General features: G+C 56.1%; 3 protein-coding genes across 4 annotated transcripts in view; 1 reads left to right on the top strand and 2 right to left on the bottom strand.

Moving 5' to 3' along the window:
• Positions 1–664, bottom strand: part of LOC122171074 (B-cell differentiation antigen CD72-like) — a 2,049-nt gene extending 1,385 nt beyond the window's left edge. For both annotated transcript variants that reach the window (XM_042838408.1, XM_042838407.1), the window contains exons 1-3: positions 531–664; positions 361–453; positions 169–258 (exon numbers count right to left, since the gene is read on the bottom strand). In XM_042838408.1, coding sequence (XP_042694342.1) covers positions 169–258; positions 361–453; positions 531–615 — 268 coding nt within the window. In that variant the 5' untranslated portion in view covers positions 616–664. The remainder of the gene's footprint in view (positions 1–168; positions 259–360; positions 454–530) is intronic.
• Positions 665–1,718: 1,054 nt separating this feature from the next.
• Positions 1,719–5,548, top strand: LOC122171073 (B-cell differentiation antigen CD72-like). The gene is made up of 8 exons (XM_042838406.1): positions 1,719–2,096; positions 2,175–2,270; positions 2,459–2,548; positions 2,958–3,272; positions 3,438–3,586; positions 4,272–4,420; positions 4,874–5,044; positions 5,123–5,548. The coding sequence occupies exons 1-7, from the start codon at positions 1,838–1,840 to the stop codon at positions 5,010–5,012; spliced, it is 1,197 nt and encodes a 398-aa protein (XP_042694340.1). The 5' UTR covers positions 1,719–1,837; the 3' UTR covers positions 5,013–5,044; positions 5,123–5,548.
• Positions 5,549–5,905: 357 nt separating this feature from the next.
• On the bottom strand, positions 5,906–14,151 carry TESK1 (testis associated actin remodelling kinase 1). Its single transcript, XM_042838455.1, is given in 10 exon segments — positions 5,906–7,030; positions 7,032–7,844; positions 7,961–8,050; positions 8,228–8,311; positions 8,438–8,528; positions 8,809–8,891; positions 8,988–9,134; positions 9,292–9,340; positions 9,439–9,560; positions 13,890–14,151. Coding segments are annotated over 10 exon segments (2,208 nt in total). The 5' UTR covers positions 14,139–14,151; the 3' UTR covers positions 5,906–6,550.
• Between the last annotated feature and the right edge of the window lie 9,588 nt (positions 14,152–23,739).

The following is a 23,739-nucleotide window of genomic DNA, read 5'->3' on the forward strand; positions in this document are numbered from 1 at the left end:
ATGCAGGCAGCACTCCCAGTGCAGGCAGTACTGCAAGATGCAGGCAGCACATGCAGTGCAGGCAGCACGGGGCAGCCCAGTGAGAAGCTGCACCACCCCAGCCCTGAGCTCCTTGTGGCCCCCATCCTGCCTCACCACTCCCTCCCCAGCCATGCCGTCCACACTCACAGCAGGTCCCCAGGGTCACCAGGGCCACCAACAGCAACAGGCTGACTGCCAGAAGCCCCGCAGGGACACAGCACCGCCGGGACCAGTGCCCTGCAAGACACACCAGCAGCCACGAGTCACCCACGCTGCTGGGGGCAGCGGGGCCCCTGTCCCCATCCCCATCCCCATCCCTGGCCCCCTCCGGACACGTACCTGGGCTGTGCTGGGTCCCTTCCCCTGCTGTCCCCACAGGTGCTGATCCCGGAACAACGTTCTCATAGGGGCTGTCTGTGTCGTCCATGCTGGCTGTGGGAGGAAGGGCGGGCAGCGATGGGTGATGATGCTGGCCATGTGTGGAGGTGTGAGGTCCCCATGACTCTTACCTGCCTCCAGCGCCTGGCTGGTTGTGCCGTGGCCCCCTGGCCCCTTGGCGAATCTCAGGTCGGCGTAGAGCACGCTCTGGGCCATGGGGCTGCTGGTAGCTCTGTTCTGTGCTGTCCCTGCTGCAGCCACCTGTTGCAGGGTGCAAAGGAGAAGTGAGGTGGTGTTTGCAGAAAGCTGACACTGTGTGGCTGTGGAGGAAACAACGAGTCACAGGGACTTGTACCCTGTCATTGGCCCTGCAATGCCAGAACTTCCCCTCCCACACCAGAGAACTGTCACGGTCCCCTGGATTTGTTGTCATTTTGAGCCAAGCCATGAAGTGCAGCACGGTGAGGGCAGAGACTCACTTCTTGTGTTGGAGTGAGGGTGAGAAAAGGTTTATTGCACAGGGCTGATCCTGCCCCATGTGGACATGGCCCCTTGCTGGGCTCTGTGGTAGGATCCGATAACTGTAATGAATGGAAGCATTTTTCTTTCTATCCTTAAAAGGGATTTCCACACTGCATGCAGAATTTGCGCATCTCATGACATCCAGGGACTCCCCAGGAAGAGTAGTGCTGGTGGCTCTCATTGTCCTGTTCAGACCAGCATTTCTCTCCATCTACCGCTGGACACCACTCTCCTCTCTGCCAACAATGTGAGCAGGACATTTGGCCCAGGTCCTGAAGGGTCGTAATAAGTAGTCCCATTGCTGTCCCTTTAGAATCATAGGAATCATTTAGCCAAATGCTAATCCATCCCCACCGTGCTCACTGACCACGTCCTTCAGTACAACATCTCCACATTTCTTGGACCTCCACCCCTTGGGAAACCTCACTACCCTCCCTGTGAATACATTTTTCCTGATATCCAATCTGACCCTCCTCCATGCACCCCATCCCACCACTCTCATGGTGGCAGGCAGGAGAGTGGGACAGGTGGCACTTGTCCTTGGAAAATGTCACTCAGGTCCCCAGCCATCACTATGTCCTCCCTGGGCACGGGTCACCCCATGCCCAGCAGGATGTGCTCCATCTTCATGGCGATGGGGTGGGAGCTAACGAAACTTTGTCTTTGCACATTGTGGTGGGAGGAGATCCATATTCCCTGATGCACGAAGGGAAAATGCACACCATGAGCACCTTCAGTCCCTCGTGGAGCATTCCTGGCACTCCTGTGTGCAGCTCTGCTTTGGTCCTTCCCAGCCTTCGGGTGCAGCCCTGCTGTGTCTGTACTCACACCCTGGGCTGCCCGATACTGTCATGTGGACCCAGGGGACTGTGAGCTCTCGGAGTGTGGGAGGGGATGTGCTGGTGGTGCTGGGCCAATGGCAGGGTGCTGGTCCCCACGGCTGTGCCTCGCTGGTCCCATCTGCTGTGATTCAGAGCCAAGTTCTGCTTCTGTAAGAGCTGGCCTCACTTCTCTTTTGTACACCAAGCCAGGGTGCAAAGACCACCCCAGAGAGTTGGGTGGAAGACAGCAGGACTCAGGGCTTGTCTGCATGGCCCAGGGAGTGCTCTACACTGACCTGAGGTTTGCCAAAGGGCCAAGGGGCCGTGGCACAGCCAGCCAGCCACTGGAAGCAGGTGAGAACCATGGGATCCTCACATCTCCCCATATAGCCAACATCATCACCTCATTGCTGTCCGACCTTCCTCCTACAGCCCTTGGTATGGATGAGGCTGAGAGTCCCCACGAGAACATCACACCAGAGCTGATGCCTGTGGGGACAGCAGGGGAAGGGGCCTGGCACAGTCCAGGTAAGTGCCTGGTTGGGATGGGGATGTGGGAGGTCATGATGTGGGCAGTGCATGTTGCTTCAGGGCACTTCCCATTCTCTCCTTGGAGAGAGGAAGAGCCCACACTGTGCCACCACGTTGCCACCATGCTGTCTGGGGCTGCCCAAGAAGTGACAGAGGGTGACGGATGGCCACTTGGTGTCTTGCAGGGTGCTGTTCCAGCCGACGCTGTGTCCCTGTGGGGTTGGTGGCTGTCAGTCTACTGCTGCTGGTGGCCGCCATGGTGCTAGGGGCCTGCTGTGAGTGGGGACAGGTGGCATTGGGATATGGGGACGAGAGAGTGGTGAGGTAGGGGTGGGTGCCACAGACTATGCTCAAGAGCACGGAAGTAGGTTTGTCTGTCCCAGTTGTTCCAAGCTGCAACTTGTCCCTCGCACATCATGGGTATTTCCATTGGCTGCCATCAACCATACTCCTCGCTGGACTCCTCTTTCCTGCTCTCCTGCCCTGATCCTGCCCCAGCCTGCTCTGCTCCTACTCCAGCCCACCCTGCCAGATCCTGCCCAACTCAGTCCACATACTTCCCAGTCCTCCCCATCCATTCCCACTCTGCGGTCGCCCACTGCTCTGCTTTCCCCATGCCGAGCCCTTTGCCTCCCACCCAGGCTACCCCATCCCCATGTCCCAGCTCACCCTCCCTGTCCCCAGACTGGCAGGTGACTCGCCAGCTACAGGACACATCCCTGGAGCAGGTGGCCGAGCGCGGCCGCTTCTCACAGGAGGTGTGGATGCGGGACCAGAGCCTGGAGCAGATGCGACAGGAGCTGGCACAAGTGCGAGAGGAGCTGCAGCAAGCATGGCAACAGGGCAACAATAGCCAGCAGGAGCTGGGCAGGTGGGAGGCTGAGCTGGCGCATGTCTCAGGGGCCCTGGCTGCAACCCAGAAGGAGCTGAACAGCGTGCAGGGAAGGCTGAATGCTAGTGAGAGCACCGTGACCCTGCTGCGCTCCTGCACGGCTATAGGTATGGCCATAGGGCAGCCCCAGCATGCCTGTAGTATTGAAGTGTGGATGGTGGCTTTTCGGCCATGGGGTGGAGATGGGATGATCGAAAGGCTGAAGCTCTGCGGGAGATGGGGTTCTGCAGACACCAGTGAGTGCCTGAGCTGATCTGTGCCCCTGTCTCTAGACTGCTGCCCCTCAGGCTGGCTGCTGTACCGGGGAAAGTGCCTCTTCATTTCAACGGACAAGAAGACGTGGGATGACAGCAGGGCAGAGTGCGAGGAACAGTACTCTCAGCTCCTGATCACCAAATCCTGGAGTCGCTGGACTGTGCCGGTAGGGAGTGAGAGCTGAGTGCCAGGGCATTGCAAAGCTGGGGGCATCCAACAACAAGGGGACAGCACAAGAAAGATGTGGAACTCTCGGAGTGTGTCCAGAGGAGGGCCACTAAGATGATCAGAGGGCTGGAGCACCTCTCGTATGGAGAAAGGCTGAGAGAAATGGGCTTGTTCAGCTTGGAGAAAAGAAGGCTCCAGGGAGACCTTGTTGTGGCCGTACAATATTTAAAAGGAGAGTATAAACAGGAGGAGAAACGGCTGTTTACAAGGGTGGATAGTGATAAGACAAGGAAGAATGGTTTTAAACTAAGACAGGAGGTTTAGGTTGGATATTAGGAGGAAGTTCTTCACTCAGAGGGTGGTGGCGCACTGGAACAGGTTGCCCAAGGAGGCTGTGGATGCCCCATCCCTGCAGGCATTCAAGGCCAGGCTGGATGTGGCTCTGGGCAGCCTGGTCTTGTGGTTGGTGACCCTGCACACAGCAGGGGGGTTGAAACTTGATGGTCGTTGTGGTCCATTTCAACCCAGGCCATTCTATGATTCTCTGAGTCTATAATTCTATGATTCTATGATTCCTGGAGCTGGTGTGGGGCTGGGATTGCTCGAGTTCTGCGGGAAGATAAAGGCTCTGCAGCCTCTAAATCCCACGGAAGTGTCAAAAGGCCCTTTTGCCCTTTCTCCAGAGCTTCCTGAAGAATGCAGACATCGCGTACTGGATCGGGCTGCAGAAGAGCAAGTACCCCTGGTACGAATATGACTGGCTGGAGGAAGAGCCAGACGGTGAAGGGCTGACAGATGCCTGGTTCTGGGTGGACGGCTCGCTTTATGAGAGGTACACCATGCTCACATCCCCCCTCCTCTGGTGAGGCTTGATGAAACACTTTACATCCCTTCAGTAGCCAATGTGTGAGTGCTGGGCTGAGACGCTCAGAGCCCATGCAACGGGAAAGCTGAACCTTGTGCCCATAGGATGTGGAGAGAAGGGACGAAGGAACCCGCACATTTTAGTGGGGGCTAAGCAAAATGGTTGAGCCCTGTCCCTATCTCCCACCCACCACCGTCGTCCTCCTGGAGGGGAAATCATCGCTCCCTCCCCATCACGTGTGCCACCAGCCTGGCTCACATCTGCTTCCTCTTGTGGTGTCTGAAACTAGTGAGGAGGAACAGCCCCGTCTGCTGAGCCCCTGCCTGCCCTTGCACTCCGAGCACACCGGGAGCACCTCCGGGGCGAGATGCTGCCGGTGTGGGGCAGCCCCGCAGGTGCTTCTGGTATGTCCCCATGCAGACCTTGGCAGCCGAAGTCCAACGGGTCATGTGCTGTCATCAGCCGTGGGAACATCAAACCGGCGCAGTGTGAGGGGCCAGACGACCTGCACCTCTGGATCTGCGAGAAGGCAGCAGGGCCCAGCTCCCCGTTCATGTGACGAGAGCAGTGACACGGCCGGCTCACCCCATGGTGCGCAAGGAAGGCAGCAAAGGGGAAAGATGGGGAAAACCCCGTCCCAGCCCCACTCAGCACATCTTTCCCTTTCAGCGCCCGCATCCTCTCTGCTTCAGCTTTCATGCAGCACATGAGCCCAAGGATGGAGCTACGGCCGGAGTTGGCATTTGGGTGTTATTACTGATTAGAGTAGAGCAGTGACCTTTAGGATGGCACCGTGTGGCCATGCACTTCCAAAGCAGCATCCTGCACCAGACATTTTGCAAGACAAATCATTGGGAATTTAAATAGCTGCCACGCACGTGCAGAATAGCCCCGATTTATGTTCAGCCTGGCGAGAGCAGAGGAAGTTGTGTTCTATTATGGGGTTGCGTGTTCCATATTTAGTTGATTAATTGGTATGTAAATCTTTTTGCTTGAAGAGCACAAGGCTGTTAAAGGCATTTTAGAGGTGCACGTGTTGCTCCATGTTGTCCGCTGGCTGACCCCATATTGTAGCAAATAAACAGACAAAGCTTGTCTGCTGCTTGCTTTCTTCTTTACTGCTAAGACAAAGACTCCACAATGCAAATTCAATGATCATAGAATCATAGAATCATTAAGGATGGAAAAGACCACTAAGATCATTTCACACAAATGTCAGCCCATCCCACCATGCCCACTGAACGTGTCAAAAAACTACCATACCATAAATTGGAACTGCTCAAACTACAAACCGTTATTTCTCTGAAGCTAACAACTGAGTTGGCCACTTCAGTGACACTGAACCAAAGCTGCCCCAATGGGGCACAGTCAGATCAAGTCCCTGTCACCCCCAGGCCAGGGCTCCCCATCCCGCTCAATGTGTACCCCAAGAGACACAAGCATCAGCCCAACTTGCTGGGACATTCAGTTTTTATTGAACACCTTAAATAAGCTGGTTATATATTACTAGCTATTATCATTATTAATAATAAAAAAAAACACAACAGTTCTGCATTCACCAGTGCGTTGTGCGGGAGGGAGGAAAGCCGGCTCCCACTCCTGTCCCTCCCTTATCCCCTGGCCACTCAAGAGATGCTGGGGGCTGCAGGGTGCCCTCAGCTTGGGGTGAGCAATGTGGATGAGTCCCTGGTGCTAGGCAGGACAGCACACATTTGCTGGGGGCTCAGTGCCCAAAGACCCCCAGTGCTGGCCCCTCCCCGGACACCTGTATACCACGGTGTTTCATCGTGTCAGGGACCAGGTGGGTGTCCTACACTTGCAGGGTGGCAGCTGGGACCCCCACTGCTCACATACACTGCTTCACACCCCCTGATCAGCCCTGCTTGTCCTCAGTCCGAGGAGCTGTGAGAGCCCACTGAAGGCTAGCCCATGGGGACAGGGGAGACCCACAGGCTTCAGACCTGCGGGGAACTGACCCTGCCGCCTGGGGCAGCAGTGTTATTGCACTTCAGCCCCCCAGGCAGTAAGGGCTTCCATGTGCTGAGTGAGCTGTGATGGAGTGGTGGGCACCCCAGGCTCCCAGCGGGGTCCCCACCACTAGGACTGTGCCTCAGGCAGCTTCAGGCCAGGCTCCGCTGACCCCTGGGCTTTCTGGAGGCGGTCGTGGCAGAGGAGGCTCTTGGCCTCGCAGTTGAGGTTCTGGTAGCGGGGTGGGCTGGGTGCTGGCCGGTGACAAACAGAGGTGAAGCTCAAGGGCCCCAAGCAGCAGCTAGGGCAGGGCAGCGCCTCGTCCTGCTCCAGCACCATGCTGGAGCCATGCCCAGGCAGCATGGCCGCACACTCCGTCCGCTCCAGCGCCGCTGCTGCGCAGGGGATGCTGAGCTCAGAAAAGCCATCCTCCAGCCCGCTGCCCCAGGACAGTGGCTTGCTGACTGCTGCAGGGTGGTGACTGTTGAGGAGCCGCCCATTGAGCGGCTCCTGCTGCCACGGATTGCTTCCCGAGGCCAAGGTGCGGATGAAGGTGCCACTAGTGGATGCAGGAGTGCGGAGCTGCGGTGGCGGCTCAGGGTGGTGGGGGAGCGCAGCCTCTCCGCTCCTCCACCCTGGGGCTGGATGGGATTCTCGGCTCTCCGCTGTCCCAGCGGCACTGCTTAGGGGCAGGGGGCCGGGAGGGGGACCTCACGCCCAGCGCCAGGCCCCCCCGGTGGGGCAGCTCAGGGGAGGCAGGCAGCGAGTGGCACTTGCGGGATGGGGTGGTGGGTGCTGAGAAGTCACACTGCACCTCCACGGCTGGCTCAGGAGTGATGGGGGTGGCAAGCTGCAGTGGGTTTGGAGGGGGCAGGTCAAATGTGAGTGAGATGACCGACTTGCTGGGGATGTCAAAGAGCTTGATCTTGCCCCCCTTCAGGTCCTCACGCTGGGAGAAGGGGTTGACACGCGGTGGCGTCTCCTTGGTCCTGGCCTCACTGCAGGGCTCTGAGATGGATGATTTGGGGGGGAAGACGTCAGAGTGACTGCGGGACAGGTGCTGATCCGGCTGCAGGTGCTGTGTCCCCAGCTCACGCAGCGGGGACTGCTCAGCACAGCCAGCCGCCCTCATGGCCACTCCTGGGTTGGGGCACAGGAGGGAGTTACCAGTGGAATGTGGGGACTATGCGGGCAGAGGGCAATGGGGTGCTGTCCCACAGATCCTCTCCCCCAAAATGATGGGCAACACACACTCCTGGGACACTCACATACCATTGAATGCGGACACTGTGCTGGGTGCAGGCACGCTGTCCCCAGTGCAGAAGAGGGTGGTCCTGGCACCCTCAGTGCCCAGCTGGTGCTGCAGGACACCCTCCAGGCACTGCGTGATTTCCAGGAAGGAGGGGCGAGAATTGGGCTCCATCTGTAGGAAGGAGGAGACCCTGGTGAGGTTGGTGCCCCTCCAGCCCTCTGGGGCAGCTCCCACCCCAGGCAAGGAATGGGAAGCTAGGATGAGGGCATCATGATGCAAGGGCTCACGCTGCAGCAGTGAAACGCCAGCTGGAGAAAGGCTGTCGGGCAGTCGTTTCCCACCATGGTGCGGAAAGTGGTGACGTCCAGGCCAAAATCCTGCTCCGGGGAGACAAGGAAGAGTGAGGCTGGGTGCCAGCACTGGGCTGGGTGCAGCAAGAGGGGACCCTGGAGCAACCCTCAGTGGGGATAAGGTCACCTTTCACATTTCAGGTGACACATTACCAGCCCTGGTCTTGCCATGCCCTGCCTCTGCTTCCCATCCCATTGAGTTACCTCAGTGCGGGGCAGGTAGTCAGGGTCAGCGGGGACACGAGCAATGGTCTCACACAGGATGATGCCGTAGGCGAACACATCAGCCTGCAGAAAGCAGGGAGTTGCAGGGGGCTGCAGCCTGAAGCCATGTAGCAAGCCCTCCCCTCCAGCCCCCCTAGGATGCCCTTTCCCTCTCCCTTCACATGCCCAGGTGGTCCCATGCAGCGTCACCTTCTCATTGTAGATCTCCCCACGTAGAACCTCAGGTGCCATCCAGTAGGGAGAGCCCACCACGGCCAGTGGCTCCTTCTCGCTGCCCTCACTGGGGACACAGTGGCATGTCAGGGTCCCACTTCCCCAGATCCCCTTCTCCCAGTGCCAACCCTCCTCCATGCACCCCATGTCCCATCTCACCCACCACCAGGTCACCATTCCCTTCTCCACTCCTCCTGGATATTCTTGAACATATCCACCCCCCATCAGTCCTCCCACCAGGGATCACCCCACCACCCCCATCCCCACAAAAACATCCATTGCTCTCCTGCTCCCATGCCAAGCGAGCTGGAACCTCTTGCTTGGAGGATGGGGATGGACAGACAGACCTGTAGGTAGGGATCTTCTCTGCCAAGCCGAAGTCACCCACCACAGCCGTGTAGCCATTGGCCTCACAGCGCACCAGGCAGTTCTGGGGGCACAGCAGGACCTCCTGTCAGCCCCCACCTTAACACCACCACTCCTGGGATGCGTGTAAGGGAAACTCATGCATCAGGATGCCCCATACCTTGGAGGTGAGGTCACGGTGGAAGATGCCTTTGGAGTGCAGGTAGCGCAGGCCACGGGCGATGTCGAGTGCCAGCTTGACACGCGTGGACCAGGAGAGGGGCACGGGGCTGTCCAGCAGCTGCTCCAGGTTCCCACCATTGATGTACTGGTGGGAAGAGCCATTGCCTTGCTGCACCCCGCTCCATCCTACCAAGCTGCTGGGTCCCCAAATCTCTTCCCATAGCTCCCCCAGCCACACACCAGATGCCCTTATGGTCACTAACACCCTCTCCCTGTCCCCATGACCACCATCCCACTCTCACCTCTGTCAGCGCGTGCAGCTGCCCCTGGTGCACACACACCCCCATGAACCTGCAAGAAGAGAGGAGCTGAGCGTGACCTGGGAGAATCCAGCCCCAGGAGCTCACCCAGCCCCACAGCAGCCCCAAGTCCCAGGGAATGGGACGAACCTGAGGATGTTAGGGTGTGAGAGGCGGTTCATTAGCTGCACCTCCCGCAGCATGTTGCCCCGGTTGCTGGTCAGTTTGTTCATCTTCAGCACCATGATCTGCCCGGACTGGCGGTGCCGCACCTGCAGTGGGTGCAGGGGGAGCTCAGCTCTGGGGGTCCCCACACCCCAGGTATGGGGCATCCCAGGGTTAGCGGGGGGCTCTTTGAGCAAAGCAACACCCCAAGAACCCTCATGCTCATGACACACAACCTACGATCCCTGGAGCACCCCATATGCTGTTCACCCCCTCTACACGCCCAGACCCCCAGAATCACTGTGGCAGCCCAGTCCCAAGAGCGCAGGAATGGATCACAGCATGGACTATGCAGCCAGACCCCATAGCAAGGGGTTGAGGACAGAGGGAACACACGCTTTCCCAAGCAGCCCTGGGGGCACGGTACTTGGATGATGCTGTATATTTAGCCAGCCCAAGGCTGTCACATGAGCTGTGGGCTGGCGCCCTGCCAGCAACAGCAACCAGGAAAGTGGCCAAACATGGACACCCCTGGCCCACCATGGTCCCCAGCACGTGTGGGGTGAAGGCACAAGCATAGGGTCCCCTGTCCCAGTGTCAAGAAGATGGCACAAAGGGTCCCCTAAGCTGTCACAGGAGGAAGGACAGGATCCACAGCAGCTGCCTGGGGGGGCACTCGCTCAGCCCCAGCTGCACCCCAGCACACATGGAGGCACGGGCATTCCTCAGCGCTTCCGTCAGCTTGCTGCTCTTCTCCTTTTTAGTCGATGCTGCTTGAAGCTGCTGTGCTGGGCCCTCCCCACGTGCCCCCCCTCCCCAAACCTAGGGCAAACCACATGTGGCTCTCGCACATCAGCTGAGGCTCCCTGCATGCAAGTAGCACCTCCCACTGAAGGGCCTGGAGGGGAATTAGGAATTAATAAGGACCCCTCTCTATTAATCCCTGCCTGGGTGCACTGAGGCCAAACCAGCCTTGGGCAGGGTTGGAGCAAGTAGCAGCACAGCCTGGCTCATGGAGGGGCTCTGAATAATTCAGCAGCAGCTGCCACCCCACTCTGGTTACATCGCATCACCTCCTTGCCAGCCTGCGGAGACCTCCACCCTTTGCACAAGGGAGGACAGTGTGCCCCAAAATCCTCACTGAGTACCAGATCTGGTGCCTGTGCCCAGAGGGAGCCTGTCCCCATTCCACCTGCAGTCCCACAAATGTTGAGCGCCAAGCTGAGCCGGCAGCGCTGCCCTCCCACACATCACATCACAGGGCTGGTGGGACTGGATGGGTCAGTCCTGGCGTGGCACCGGCTGTTCTCAGGCGCCAGCAGCTGGCTCAGCCCCATGGGTGCTATGCAAATGCCTGGTAGCAGTAACATGTGCCATGGCACGGCTGCCCACCATGGGAATGATCAGATCCAAGCCAGCATCACTGAACAATCTTCTGGTGGGTGCTGGATGGGATCATGTAGCCAGGATGTGCCCATGGCCCAGTTCTTTGGTCATTAACCTCCTGACATGGTGATAGGCTGAGTCAGGTCTGAGTGCATTGTATGGTGTTAATGCCACAATCCTGGAAGATCCTGGGGGAGGAGGAAGAAAGGAAGACCCTGCTGTGAAATTTCCTGCTGGGACCACAGTCAGTCTCCAAGCAGCACAATCTTCTCCCAGTGCCCCCTCCCCACCTTGGCCAGGCTGTGGCACCATTCCAGCAAGCTGGATGTCCTCAGGAAGCAGTGGTGGCTCTCAAGCATAGCAAGCCACAACACCATGTGACTCGCATGTTTGTTTTGAGGGGGTTTCTATCCTCCCCCTGACATCGGCAGAAGAAGGCAGCGGGCAGCAGAGCCTCCCCTGGCAGCACGGGTCCCCTCTCGCCTCTCCACGTGCTGGCCCTATGCCCAGGAATCCCAGCACATTCCCTAGAGCTGAGCTCAGTCGAGTGCTGGGGGAGGCAGCAGCCTGTTGGCCCCCAGGCGGCAGCCAGCACTCACCCCCTGCCTAAGCCCCCCAGCACCTCCCAGAACCCCCCATGCCCCATCCCACCTGCGGCACTGCATCCCCACGGCCCCATCCCATCTGTTGTCATGAGGGCTGGGGGAAGGGACGGGGCTGGCTGCAGCCCCAGCCTGGGCACAAGGGACCTGAGCTCTTTTAACAGCGGAAATTAGAGTCTTATTTAAAGAGCATGCTAATCAGAGCGAGCAGACGGCCCTGCAGCCTGTGCTCCTGGCGAGATGCAGGGCAGAACCCACACCTGGGGGTGCCAAACCTTGAGCAAAGCCTGGGTGCTTTTCTCGTCCCCTCATTCCAGTGTCCCCATGAGGATGGGCAGAGGGGTGCAGGTCAAGGAGCAAACGCCACAGGCAACTCTTACAGCTGCACCTGAGCTCGTGGGGATCCTAGCAGTGCAACAGGTCTCACAGTGGGCAGGACTGGTAAAGCTGCTCCCCGTGCAGAAAAGGCAGACCCTACAAGAAAGGTTTCCTCTGGGAAGCACAGGAACAGGAAGCTCAGTAAGGCCGCTCACAATGAGAACCTGAGCATCAGCAACGCTCACCCGCCTGGGTTTGTTTCCCCATTGGTGCCACCCTTGTCACTGCTCCACCTGGCTTCGTGGAACGAGATGTGGTCTGCCAACGAAGGGCACCAGATAAGCGTTGTATTATTCATGAGCTGCATTGGTCATTTTTGAATAAATAGGAAACCTCAAAGGTCAGCAGGGAAACCAGCTGAGATGGGTAGGGGGCACCTGAGCATGGGCTGCCCCCCATAGCTATGGGGCTGTGCACACTGGGGAGCTGCATCCTGGAGACAGCAACTTTGGAGGATGGCATGTTTGGGTAAAGCCTCAGGGGAAGGCAGGGTGCTGCACGGAGGGATGCGAGAAGAGATGCAACAGCGGGTTATGGGCTGGAGAAAATGTCTGGCATGAACACAGCCAGCTCAATCTGCTCTGTCTATCAGTGAGATGGAGAGGCGGCTCGCTGCAATGCCTGTGTGCCCGAGGAAGCAGGTGGGCCTCTGGAATCACATTGAGAACCAGCTGCTGCCGGGAGCAGCAAGGGCCAGCTCCATGGGGGCACCGCTGGGAACACCCTGGGACAGCCGCAATGGCTCGGCCAGAGGTGGGCAGGGAAACGCCATCAGATGGCTGTGCTGCACCAGCACCCTGGGACCAAGCCACCTGGTTAAGGACACTGAGGTGTGGGCCCCTCCTCATTCCCACGCCCACCAGGGATGGAATGAAGCAGGGCCAAGCAGGCGGCTGCAAATGCCCACAGCTGTGAAAAACACTGTGGGGTGGAGGGAGGTGGGTGGAAAGTGACCCTGTGCTTCATCCTCCTTGCAAGATCAGGGCACCATCACCCTGCCAAGCCCCGCTGTGCTCAATGCCTGGCCTCAACCCTCTGTACCTGCACAAAGCCCAACCCGAAACCTCCTGTTCTGGCTGCTGTGGTTCTATCCAGCTCCCACCCCTGCATCCTCTGCTCCCCCAAATTCTTTGTGGACACTGTGAGTATAGTGTGGGAGCAGAGACGATGAGCATGGAGAAACCACGGTCTGGCAGAGATCCGGCATCATCCATTATTAAATATCCTGGCTTTATTAAATGCCTCCTTCTGCTCCCAGGTGCTGCTGCGTGCTCACAGCCAAGGATCAATAGGAGGAACCTGGCCAGCTGTGAGGCCACGGCCCCAGACAAGTGGGAGGGATGGCCTTGGGAGCGTCCTCTCTGCACGGCCTCCACGGCCACATTGCAGAGCAGTGCTCAGGGGGGCTGCAGAAGAGGTGGGGGGATTCTGATCTAGCAAAGCTGTTATCAGAAAGGGCTGAAGCCATAACAAGCGTAAGGTGATACTGAGCACGCTGAGCACAAAAACATGTGTACACACCTCTCCCTGGAGTGAACACAGCACGCAGCCCTTCGACGGGCTGGGAGTGAGTGCCATCACCACCGCCAAGACCCCCCACCAGCACACCTGGGCACGGCCACGCGTGACCGTCCCCACTCCAGCAACCTGCGCCCATCCCAATCCATGGGGACCTGTGGCACAAAGGCAGCCCCGCAGCACCGTCCCCTTCAGACGGACCCCACACACCCACCCGCCCCGCTCAGGGTGCACGAGAAGGCGGCCGCACCTCCCGCCTCCGAACCGGCTCCGGGATCCCCCACCGTGGCTTTCCGACCCAACCCTCCTCGGCCACCACGCCGCCCGCCGGTGGCAGCGCTCCGGAGCTCCGCGCCCGGCCTGGCTGTAAACACCGCTCCCCTCCCCCGGGGAACAACAGCAGCGCGGCCGCGGGGCTCTCCCGCAGCCACCGCCGGGCACCTCCTCGCTCTCGGGGGTCCCAGGCTTCCCACCACCCCGCCCCGCTGGTACCCGGACACCCAGTCCCGCCCTCCCCTCCCCCCCGAAGGGATGCTCGGCGGCCGCGCACACCTTGAACACCTCGGAGAAGAAGCCGGTGCCGATCTTCTCGCAGTAGAAATCGTCGATGCGCGCCAGGGTGGAGACGGCGCTGCGCAGCGCGCGGTACGAGGAGGGCCGCATCCTCCCGCAGCCCGGCCACGGCCCCGCCGCCTCTCCCGTCTCGCTCTCTTCGGGCCGCTCCCCTCGCAGCGCCGAGCCAGGCCTCCGCGGCAGCTTCTCCCGCTCCATGTCGGCCCCGCCGAGCAACCCCCGCGCCATTCACATCCCCGCGGGGTCACGGCCGGGCCGCTCCGCCCCGCCCGACCCGGCTCGGTTCCGCGACGAGCAGCGGCGGTGCGGGGGGGAGCGCAGTGCTCATGGCCCAGCGGAGTCCGCAGCCCCGACCCCCGCCCGGCCCGGAGCTGCGCCTCCGCCGCCCCGAGCGCTGGCACCGGAGGGGCGGAGCCGAGGCGGGGACAGCCCTTAACTCCTTGGCAGCCGCCGGCGCCGCCGGGCACAGAGACCCCTCCCGCGGTGCGGAGTTTCGACGTGTGGGGTCCGATGTCGCCGTCTGTCCGGCCCCTCGCCACGTGGGGTCGCGGGTGCTGGGCCCCCTACGAACAGCGCGGTGCGGATGGGCCCCGCCGAGGCTCCCGGATCTGCACACGGCTGTCCCAGCTCGGATGCGCGCTGTGTATCTGCCACTCCCTGCCCAGATGGTGTCTCTGGAACTGTGGGAAGTGCAGCCTCTTGGTGACAGCGAGCCCGCTTCTCTTTTCTCTCTTTCCGCGTCCCCTCACTTTCCTCCTCCATCCTGCTCCTTGCTGGTCCATCCATCCTTACTCCTGGGGCTCCCTGCAGTGAGTGCTCCTCGTCTTGCATCCTCATGCACCACACTAACTGCTATTCCCAATGAGAAAAGTAGCAGCGCAGGTTGTCTGTAGGCATGGTGCTTTTGGCCAGCACCTGTCTCAGGGTTTCAGCCATCCCTTTCCATGGCAGCACCACTCCAGCCCGGTGCCTCCGCTTGATGGGGTTACAGGTGCTGTGCACCCAGAGGCAGCAGGACATATTCCTGGGCATCCTGGGCATTGCATCCTGATATCTTCATGCTCCTACCCTGCTGCTTCCAGCTCCCCTGTGGTGCTGAGAGATAAAACTACAGCTAAAAGTACAGCTGGGATCCAAGCAAACCTTGTGTCAGCCCTTCCATTGAGTGCACACGAGCAGCAGCCCCACCAGGATCAAGGCAGAGGTGGAGATTTGTAGTAAGGCATTTTACAGAGAGAAGCTCAGAACCACAGCCTGTTTCAGGCTCCTGCTGCTTACAAGTGGCTGAGTATACATTCAATTAAGCTGTAACGGATAAATGAAAGCCCTGGAGACAGCCCTGACTGTGGAAATTGCTGCTGCAGGATTTTCGGTCCCTTCTCTCACCAGCACTGGTAGCTGTGCCGTTCTACTTCCACACCACTCTGCTCCCGCCCAGCACAGCCATGAAGGTCCCCGGTGCCTTCAGCCCTCCCGCGGTGCCAGCAAGCCCAGCTGGCTCGCTGGGCTGAGCAAACCCCAAATCGAGGCCCTCGAGCTCTGATAAGGAAGAACAGGGACAACCCGCTTGGGACCTGCTCACTGCACAGAGCCCAGAGGACACGGGAGAAAGCGCCAGCTCCAGCCGTCTGTGCGCAGCCGGGTCGTGCCCAGCTGCACGAGCACAGGTGACGCAGCAGGACTACATTTCCCAGCGTGCTGCATGTCCCTCGGTGTGCGCAGGGCCCTGCACGCCCCGCACCCAGCAGACTGTGCGAGCTGCAGCAGCCTGCGCCCAGCTGTTTGGAGGCGAGGCGCTGCTGTGTCTTGTGGCACGCCAGCTGCAGGGCCGAATCAGCGGGGCTGCGTGCAAATATTTGTTGTGCTGTTAATTTTCTAGGAGCAGTGTCAGCACGGCACCTGGCAGTGTTCGCTCTCCCCCTCCTGTCACCTCCTGTTGATTCTGCATATTGGTACTGTGGCATTTGTGGAGGCGGCACCCGCATCCCAGCTCCGTCCGTTCGTGGTGGGCACTGATTTCAGTGTGTAGCCTATCTTGCCCCTGCTAGGAAGCGCAACGCTATGCCACGGGGCTGAGTAGGTGGCAGCTATGGTCATGCCCACACCACTTGTGACACACAACAAGGTGGCATGTAGAGACACGAGCCCAGCTACGTCCTCACAGTGATCCAGCAGGAGCAGTCAGCAGGAGCTAGTTGCCTTGTGCCGTTCAGGTAGGGGATGCACCACCATCTCCAGCATCCCTCTCTCTGCTCCTGAACTGCCCATCTCACAGTACCTGCCATGCTCCCTCTCTAGGTTTCTTATAGGTGACAGAGCTCCTTCTAGCTTTGGGCTACTGGTAGCTCATCCCAAGAGGCTGTGGTAGCTTTGCTCCATCTCCTGCCCTTCACCGGGCTGTTAGCAATATTCCCTGTCACAGCACAGAATCCCCAAAGTGCTTGTGGTTCTGCAGATGTGAGCCAGGAGTGGGGATGCCAAGAGGCAGTGGGAGCAGAACCACATCAGAGCTGTCACAGGGCCCAGGGGCCAGCTGCAGGGCAGCAGGGCTGGAAAGCTTGGTGGCTTTGGGGAAGAGCCTCCACCTGTGGTTTGTCTCTACCCTTTGGTCTGCATGGCTGCAGGACAGTGAAGCCATGCATAGCTCAGCTCAGTGTCTGCCGCAGCCCCTTCACAAACCCACCTGCACAGTCCACTACAAGAACAAATCAACATCCTTAGCCTTGTCTTGTCTTTCTTGCCTATCTCAGATCTGGTGGAAACATGGAAACAAGCAGTGCATCAGGCCGGAGAACCATTGCTCTGTGAGCTCTGAGATCTTGTCCAGAAAAGACACAAAATAAAAACTATTTACTAAGAGAAAAGGAAGAGACAAACCACAGTAATGATATCTAGGTTCATGTAAATATCTATATTTATAAAAGAAGTGATACACAATGCATTATCTCACCACTTGCTGAAGGGTGTGTGGTGCTTACTGCTGCTGGGTTAAACCACAACAGTCCCTGTGGCACCCACTGTGAGACCCAGAAGGCTGAGATGATGACAGATCTGACCAGAATGCATTAAAATATAATTGCTCAAGAGCTGCTGGTCACAATGCTGATCTTGTTCATAATGTGGTTTTATTTGCTTTCAAGGTTGTTTTTCTTAATTCTATCCACATTGTTTATAATCTCTGAGGGCTGGTCTGGGCTTTTTTTACAGTTTGGACAGTTTGTATACTGTGTGTGCTCTTGTTGTATCAGTCATTTAATTTGGTGCTTGTACTCAATCACAGACTCCTAGAATTGCTAAGGTTGGAAAAGAACATTAAAGTCATCTAGTCCACCCTCAACCCAACCCCACCATGCCCACTAACCCACGTCCCTCAGTGCCACATCTCCACAGTTCCTGGACACTGCCAGGAGCAGTGACTCCCCCACCTCCCTAGACAGCCTGTACATCACCACTCTTTCAGAGTGCATTTCAGATGTTTAAGAACAGTACTGAGAGGTCCAGCAACTCAAAGGGAATATAACTTCCTCCTCACCTGCACAGACCAGCCTCTCAGCTACCAGAAATAAGCATTTTTTAGCTCAAGAGAGAGGATATGGTTGGTACACACTGTGTGCCACCCTGTGGTTTTACTTTGGTGGTGATGGAGAGGATATGAGGAAGTGAGATGAAAACCCACCACAACCCTACAGTCACAGGTACATGAGTTGCAAGGGAAAACAGTCGAGAAAGGAGGTTCTTCCAGAAACATGGTTGCTTCAGCTTTCAGCACAGTCTCCCAGACAGAGAAGATGGTCTGATCTTATTTCTGAGTTAAAGAACCAGCCTTTCATTTTGCATTCACAGGAATTGAGTGACAAAGAAATAATAGACGTAGAGGGGCCCTGCCTCCAGGCAGGTGGAGGGAAGGGATGATCGGGTTCATCAGACTGTGTGGATTCAATGGCCTGGCACATCGCAACCACAGCAGGATAAGGCTGTGGTGGACACTAGTGTGCAATGTTCTCTAATATTATCAGATTACTAAGGGGCAGAACCCATCTGTATTTCTGGAGGGACAGGGGGATCCCAAGTGCCGGAAGCCAAAGTGAGCCTAACTGGGAAGGAGTGGTGAAAGCATCCTTTTGCGACTGGCCATGAGGGTCCGTGCATCTCTGCTATAGACCACCTCAGCAGAGTGTACTTCATGGACCCCAAAGGTTACTGGGGGGCTTTTGGTATGGCTGCTTTGGAGATGGAGGACAGCTGTTTACCTTGCCTGGTCAGAGGACCCTTCTGTTGTGGAGCTGCTAAGAGTAGAAGAACAGCTGGTGCCATTCGCTGCTCCAGCGATACCCTGGTGGCAATATCACACCAACCAGGACTCCCTAATTCCTATTCATTCACTGATTTGCCAACTGGAGAACCAAAGAGTAACCAGCAAGACTTGCACCCTTCATAGTCCCATGCAGTTGGTGAGAAAGTCCAAAGGAGAGTGAAAGCTAAGAGTGGACGGTTATGGCCTGAATGAAGTCACAGCACTGCGAAGTGCTGCTGTGCCAGACATGAGAGAACTCCAATATCAAGTGGAGTCCAAAGCAGCCAAGTGGTATGCTGCAACTGAACTGCTATTATGTTTTTATCAATCCTTCTGGCAGCAGAGTGCAGGACACAGTTTGCTTGTCCTTGGAGGGGTGTCCAGTACGCCTGGAATTGACTGCTGCAGGGGCAGGAAGGGAGCATTAACCCACCATTTGCCATGGGCTGATTCAGACTACATGGAAACTGGGGGAAGTCCCTGTGTACGAGGACAGTGCCCAGGCCAGCAGCAGCAGCAAAACACAGCACTAAGAGAAGGGCAATGGGAGCAGCGCCGCCTGGAACTGGTGGCTCCAGCGCAGAGCTGGGCTTGAATCCTGCTGCACCTGCACACTCAAGCCCCATTTCTAGGCAGCACATCCCTTCCACCACAACACAGTAATAAACTAGATGACAGTGGCCTACTTTCCATCCACCTGTGCCACAGCTGGATAGTCACTGTTTCCTACTGAGCCTTGGTCCTGATTGCTCCACCCCTGGATGAACTTGTCTCCTGGAGTAACAGCCAGGAGGACGTGGTGGTGAGCCAAGCGTGTCACCACCATACAGCATCTGGGGTGCAGGTCACACCTGATGGTTCACAGCATGTCCTGGTCTGTGGGACATTCTGGAGCACCTGTGGGGGTACCCTGAGCCTTCATGAAAGACCTCTGCTGGTAGAACCTCTTCGAGCTCCCCATGGGGTGACTGATACCTCCTAATTCCTTCCAGAGACATGATCACCCTCATGGCCAGAGGCAAGGCAGCACCCCCGTTCCTTCCCCTTGCAAATGTCTGAGATCTTCTCAGGTTCTTCCCGCTGGATTGATTGCAAGCTGGAAGCATATGTGGCTTCGTGCACGTATTTATACAACAAAGTGCAGCTGCTTCCTGGGCACCGTGCCATACCCACTGCTATCACCAACCTGCCAGGACACAGTGTCCTCTCTCCTTTCCCACCCTCTCAGCCTCTGTGGGAAAGAAAGTCACAGCACTATGGCCAAAGGTCTGATACATCCTGAAAGCTGTGGGAAGCCATCAGCCCCAGTTGTTGACATGGAAGAAGGGGAAAGCTGAGGATGCAGCCCCTGTATAGAATCCTGGACAGCTCAGGGTCCTGCTGGCAGCAAGGTGAGGTCACCACTGTTGGAAATATCCAAATAATTTATCAGGTTGGTATCTTTGATAAAGCAGATTTTATTCGCAATTGCAGTGGCGAGAGTCCCACAAGCAGAAGAGCACACAGAAAACAGTGTTACATCTTTTTATGCCCCATTACTTGATGTTTATCTCTTTCTCCCCTGGTTCTTCATTGGCTGAGTGCTTCTGATTCACAGTCTTCCCAATGCTCAACTAAACATATGGATACTGGATAAACATAAATTTTTTTGCTAGCTAAGCATATATCGCTAATTATTTAACTTGTAACATTTGCCCACTCAACACTTGGCCGTCATTTCTGGACATCTGTTTGTCCTTGCATAGAGATAAGCTTGGAAGGAGGATAGAGAGGAGTATCTTGATGCCTTCCAGTTGCATCCCAAACAACCCAGAGAGTGAGACAATCTGGTGTTGTGTAGAGGCCCTGGCTTCTTATCCAGACAGAACAGCCTTACAACATGTTTTCTAGTTCATGAAATGAGGGACTATACCGATACTATTTGGAACATTTAGAAACTATTGCAGTTTTGCAAGCAAGAATTAATCACGTAATTCAGCAACTGTATTTCTAAAATATGGTATTAAAATGTATGGTACTTTTACTTTTTCACATCAGCTATTTCTAAAGACAAGTTACAAAATACAAATAAATGGTATTCTACTTCTTCAGATCAATACCCTCTTTTCAATATTTAGTGTAGAAACAACATTCCATTCCTACACCATTCCCTCCAAAACATAGCTGGAGCAGGGCCATGCAAGACAAAGCACTGTGCATCCTGAAGAAGCCCTGCTCACACTGTGAGCTGTGCCACCTTCCCCTTCTGCCAGGCCACTGGCTCCAGCTCACTGGAAAAACAGCTGCTTGGCTTTTTCTTCCCTATTCATCTGTTTCCTTCCGGGCTCAGGATATTTTGGGCACTTCTCTGTTCCCAGCTACCCTGGGTGGCATAAGCAGTTTCTCAGGATTTGTTTTCCTCTGGACTCTGTGCAGGCTGAGAGCTGAAAGAGGGAAATGCCAACCCCTTTATTTCAGACCTGCTGCATATGGAAGGAGAGATTCACCACTCCACCATACTCACACATACCGTCAGCTGCATGTGGAGGAGAGCTGTGATGCGTGGGGCCAGCATGTGGGTCTGGGTGGAGCGTTACAGGAGGAACATTGTAGAGTCTTGTGCAAAGAAGGAGGTGTGAAGGGTATGTGTAGGAGGTAGAGAGCTGCTCTGATACAGCAGCAAGACTCCAGGCACAATATGCTACCACTGCCAGAGGGCAGATAGGTGCAAAAATGAGGGACAGAAAGAAGTGAGAAGTACTCGTCTTGGAGCAGAGGTGCCCTGAAAATGGTGCCGTCAGAAAGCAGGCTTTGGGAGGAAGCTGAAACATCGCTTGAAATCCCACAGTTCCCACTTCCTGGGCTTAGCCAGGTTTCCTGTCCAAGAAGCAGGGTGGTACGTGCTGAGGCAGCCCTGGGGAAGGCGGCAGGAAGGGCTGGACCAGATGTGAAGCTGCCTGGAGGTCTGAGCTGCAAATCCCACTTGTGAACATGTCTTCTCCAAACCAAAATGCAGCAGCCTACGTCCCTTTGGCCTCACTCCACCCTGCTCCCAGCTGCATGCTGCTTATGTCCATTTTGGTGTGCTGAAAATACCTTTCTGTGTATTCAGCAAGTGCATGGCTATGTGGGAGTGGACGGCAGTCTGCAGCAAAGGGAGTGGGGCAGCATTCGAGGGCAGTGGTGACAGACTTGGGTGGCCAATGCCACAAGAGGGAGTCCCTGCCCAGGCTGCAAAACACCCTAATGCAGTCTGTGCTCCAGGGATCCTGCTGTGCTCCTGTGCTATTGGGGCATCTTCCTTCTGCCATCGCCCTGCAGCAGGCTGGGATATCTGGGGTCTGTCATCAGCTTGGTGAGCTCCTATGCACACAGTTCCGTACAATTGAAAGAAGTAATGTCTGCCCCTGTTGTTAGCTCCACTGCAGCACAGGCTAACATAGTGCTTTTGTTCTGCTGGTGACGCTGCAGGGTGGTTGGTGGGTTGGATAATGGAGACCTCTTTGGATTCTGCTGGCACTTTCAGTCTCTGACCATCAGCAGAACATCTGGACTCCAAGCCAGGAGTCCAGGTCACACGGTATCACATCATGCCCTCGGTGTTCTTCCCTGTCAGAAGTAAGACTGCTTGTAAATTGCAGGTGGTTTGGGTTTCCCTCTTTGCAGCCCAAAGATCTGACTGTGATCTGAATTCACTGATGATTGATTGCTGATGGAACCGTCAGGAAGCAGCTCATCAATAATACTTATGATGGCCAAACCTGCAGCCTTGAGGCCTCAATCCTCTTGAGAGGAGATTGTATGGCTGGGTAGCTTTCCTGAATGCTACACAGGAAATCAATATTAGAAAGCATCTACAATGTGTTGAGATGTCTTTATGAGGCAGTCCTGCTCTAAGGACTAAAACACTGTATGTAGAGCACAAACAGCCCAGATGTCACATGCTTGTGGAGCCCCAGTGGGTGTTCTGATGGAGACGAAACTCCGTTAAGTCGTGCCATACTGAGCAAGGATTCGTGATCTGCTGACTTGACTGTCTCTTGGAAACCTTCCTGATTTGGATTCTGCGCTGGGGATCCTGGTGAAATAAGGCATCATCTGTTGAACCAGCAGCTGCAGTGCTATGCTGTGTAGGAGCCAGGCATGTGATTGAGTGCTGTGGTCTTTGGTGCAGCATTTCAGCATTTTTTTCTATTGCCTGTTATACATCGAGAAAACAAATTAAAACAAACAAAAAACCAAACAAACAAGCAAAAAAAGATAAATTTTCTAACATACACAAAGGCTCTGCTTGAAGTAGCCAAGAACAATCTTCTCCACCCAGCTTCAGAAAGATTCTCTTACCCCACTATTATATGCACTCCATTTTGAGGTGCCTCACATCCTATACACCATGGAGGAAATGTGGACAGGGCAGGGTAGCAGGGAATGTTTGATGCAGAAGGCTGCATATGGTGGGTTCAAGAGCTCAGCAGATCTGGAAGGTCCACAGTTGAGGCTCAACAACAGGGTTGTGGCAGCAGGACTTAGTGAAGGCAGTGAAAAGTGGTACACAGTTCATCCTACTGACTTAGACAGTGGGGAAAAGTGAACATATTTTCACCCTTAGTATCTTGTTAGCTCTAACAAACAGTAGTGAAGGCCTGGTTTAAGATGAGAGTGGTGGGCTGACCTCAGACTGCAGCCAGACGCTTCCCAGGTACTCTCTCATGCATCTCAGGAGGAGGAGATGGAGGTTTATGTTAGGGGTCAGGAAGAGCTTTTTCGTGGTTAGGTTATAGAAAATGCTGCCCAGGGAAGTTGCCATCTCTGGGGGTATTTAAGAGGTGGGTGGATGTGGTACTTAGGGACATGGCATGGTGGAGGATTTGGTAGTGTTAGGAGGCTGTTGGACTTCATGATCTTACAGGTCTTATCTAACCTGAATGTTTCTATGATTCTATAAAGACACTGACTGAACAGTGCTCCAGGCAAAAATGGGAAAATTCTGGGAAAATTAACCTATTGTCTGCACAAATAGATATGGAGAGTGAGAAAAAAATGTTATCAAGGAAAAGTTTAAATTGCTTTTCCCCACCCCTTCTTTTCCCAGTGTCAACTTCCCTTCTGCTTCTCAACCCCTTCACATCCCCACAAGGAGTGCAGGGGAGTGGGAATGGGATTGAGGATGAAGACAGGGGATGAGGTTGCGGATAGAGAGGTGGATTAGGTGACAGGTGTGGGTCCATCCTGCTGGCCTCTGCAGCTCCTTCCTTCTCCCCCCCACCAGCTGCAGCCAAGAACCTGTCTGGATGCTGCAGCACCTCCTGCCTGCAGTTTCTCCCTTTTTTCCTCCATCCCCACCCCAGGCAGTGTTTTCCCCCTCATGCTCTCCCTGAGACAGTGGAGTGGCTCTAAGGAGTCTTTGGAGGTGTCTCAGTGTGCGTGGCATGGAGCAGCTCTGTGGGTGCTGACTGCCCAAAGAGGAAGCTCCTCACTCCACGTGTTATTTTCCCTGGTTGTTGTTTCATTTCTGTGTTTGCACCTCTCCCTCCAGTGCAGACACCTTTCCCCAGC

This window comes from Centrocercus urophasianus, unplaced genomic scaffold (genome assembly GCF_019232065.1).
Source record: "Centrocercus urophasianus isolate 14NV4802_14NV808 unplaced genomic scaffold, USGS_Curo_1.0 seq_8, whole genome shotgun sequence".
Lineage (NCBI taxonomy): Eukaryota > Metazoa > Chordata > Aves > Galliformes > Phasianidae > Centrocercus > Centrocercus urophasianus.